The sequence below is a fragment of the Quercus suber genome, unplaced genomic scaffold (assembly GCF_002906115.3).
Source record: "Quercus suber isolate HL8 unplaced genomic scaffold, Cork oak 2.0 scaffold_161, whole genome shotgun sequence".
NCBI classification, from domain to species: domain Eukaryota; kingdom Viridiplantae; phylum Streptophyta; class Magnoliopsida; order Fagales; family Fagaceae; genus Quercus; species Quercus suber.
The window spans coordinates 153,943-156,035 of NW_027069622.1; the positions used below are offsets into that span (position 1 = coordinate 153,943).

The 2,093-nt window shown below is 37.4% G+C and overlaps 1 protein-coding gene across 1 annotated transcript; it reads right to left on the bottom strand.

Annotated features, from left to right (window-relative positions):
* Nucleotides 1–1,073: 1,073 nt before the first annotated feature.
* LOC112012415 (probable xyloglucan endotransglucosylase/hydrolase protein 27) lies at nucleotides 1,074–1,715 on the bottom strand. The gene has a single exon (XM_024044814.2). It carries the CDS (start codon nucleotides 1,713–1,715, stop codon nucleotides 1,074–1,076), a length of 642 nt encoding a protein of 213 aa, XP_023900582.2.
* Between the last annotated feature and the right edge of the window lie 378 nt (nucleotides 1,716–2,093).

Here is a 2,093-nt window from a genome sequence, read left to right on the forward strand (position 1 = left end):
TCAGCTTTTGTATGTTGTGACTTGTGTGATATTAAACCTTGGGTTGGTTCCCACTAAGTTTCTCTTCGGCTTTAAAGCCTTTTCACACACACACACACACACACAAAAGAAAAAAAGAGAGGATATTGAGGTGCTAATCAGTTGAGTTCCAAGATTTTTGGCAAAACTTATCGAAATATTGGAGAAAAGTAATAATAAGTTGCACCGCACATCGTGCGAGAACTCTAACTAGTTTGTTTTAACTGTTAAGCATATAAGAGCTGTACCCATTTGTCAACAATGATATCTTTTAAACATAGTTGAAGAGCTTAAAGAGCTGCAACAATACAAATAAGAAATTTTATAAAGAAAATCTCAAGCAACAAACATATTAAGTGTATACATAACCAGAAAACCAAAATCAAGAACTCAAATCATCTTTTACTGAATTCTCAAGCGTCATTGCAACATGAAGCTGAATGTCATTGAAACACAGCACAGCATATATAAAACCCATGGATCTGGGCAACCTCCATGACATTTAAGGTAAATATAATCCCATAAATTGATAAAAATGCTCAGACCACTAAACTAAAACAAATAAGCATTCCACTCTGCTTGTTCAGAGTAAAGATATGTTGCTCCATCAGACATCCAAGCTGCATTATGCCACACAGGGAAACCACCTCAAAATGAAATAGAAACTCATCCAACATTACTATTACAATAAAATTCAGAATAACATGCAAATAACTATACTTGCATAGTAATTAAACCAATTCATCACTTTTGATTCATCCATGTTTAGGTAATTCTTTAATCCTCTGAAACACAAGTTGCAAACAAAAGAGCAATCAACATCATCAACAACTATATTCAACAAATACATGAGTACAACAATAGACTATCCCCATTCAGAGTCTTAAACAACCCAACATCCGCTTTCCCATCAAATGCCCATTAATCCACCTCACAAACTTACATTATTCAGTAGAATCCAAACAAAAAAGATCTGCTAACCAACACATCAACCAAAAAAAACCAAACATTTATTAAAATTCTCAAACACCCACTGGCCAAATCAAAAACCCAGATCAAGAATCACAAGAACACTCCAAAGCAGTCCCTGTTGGCACATGAATATCCTTATAAGCACAAACATAAGGTGCATCACAACCCACATACTTCCCAGTCCACCTTCCCTCATCAATATAGCTAGCATCCCAAACCGAAGAATACAAAAACATAGGCTTCTCAGGAAAACCCTCACCCTCTTTCCTCTCCACCTTCCTCACAACCTTCCCATCAATCAGCCACACGATCTCCCCAGGACCCCACTTGATGACATACTCATGGAACCCATCAGAGCAATCAAAACCCAGTTGGTGAATGCTCTCTCTGTTGCCAGTGCCAGTGGTGTAATAGTTAGTTTGGACAATGGTCTTGTCTTTGCCTAAGAACTCGAAGTCGATCTCGTCCTGTGACTTGTCACCCTCTAAGGAGGAGAGGTAGAGGTTGAAGTTGAGGCCATCGGTATTCCCTGTAGGACACTGAATGAGGGCGCTGAAGGTGCCGTAGAGGAAGCGAGTGGTGGTGCGCCACCTAGCGCCACCGCGGTGGTCGAAGGTGAGGGTAATGGTGTTGGAGTTGGGGCAATGTGTGCAGGCTTCTGGGGTGTAGTCTATGGCGATTTGTTTCAGGGGTTGGGTTTCCGGATGAAGAGCTGGATCAGCCATTGGAGTTGGAATTTGCAAAAGAATGAGAGAAATATACTTATTAGAAATGGAAACTTTTGTGATGGGCTGGTTGAATGAATGTATGAGGGTCTGTCTGATCATAAACTCATTGTTTTTTTTGAGAAGATAAACTCATTGTTGATTGGTCAAGATGCACTTATTTACACTGTCGATCTAATATCCTCCAGGAATATTCCCTCATTACTTTATATTAGTTTAAAAATTAAAATAAAATAAAGCTTGATTGGATCTTAAATTCTTAATGTTCCTTAAGATATAAAAAGAGTAAAAATATACTTATATTTGATTCAATTTTTTTGTTTGGTTTTTTATAAAAATGAAAATTTTAAAAAATAGATAGCTAATATAAAAATAAAT

Excerpts from the sequence above, each read along its gene's own strand:
- LOC112012415 (XM_024044814.2), bottom strand. The coding sequence starts at position 1,715 with ATGGCTGATCCAGCTCTTCATCCGGAAACCCAACCCCTGAAACAAATC.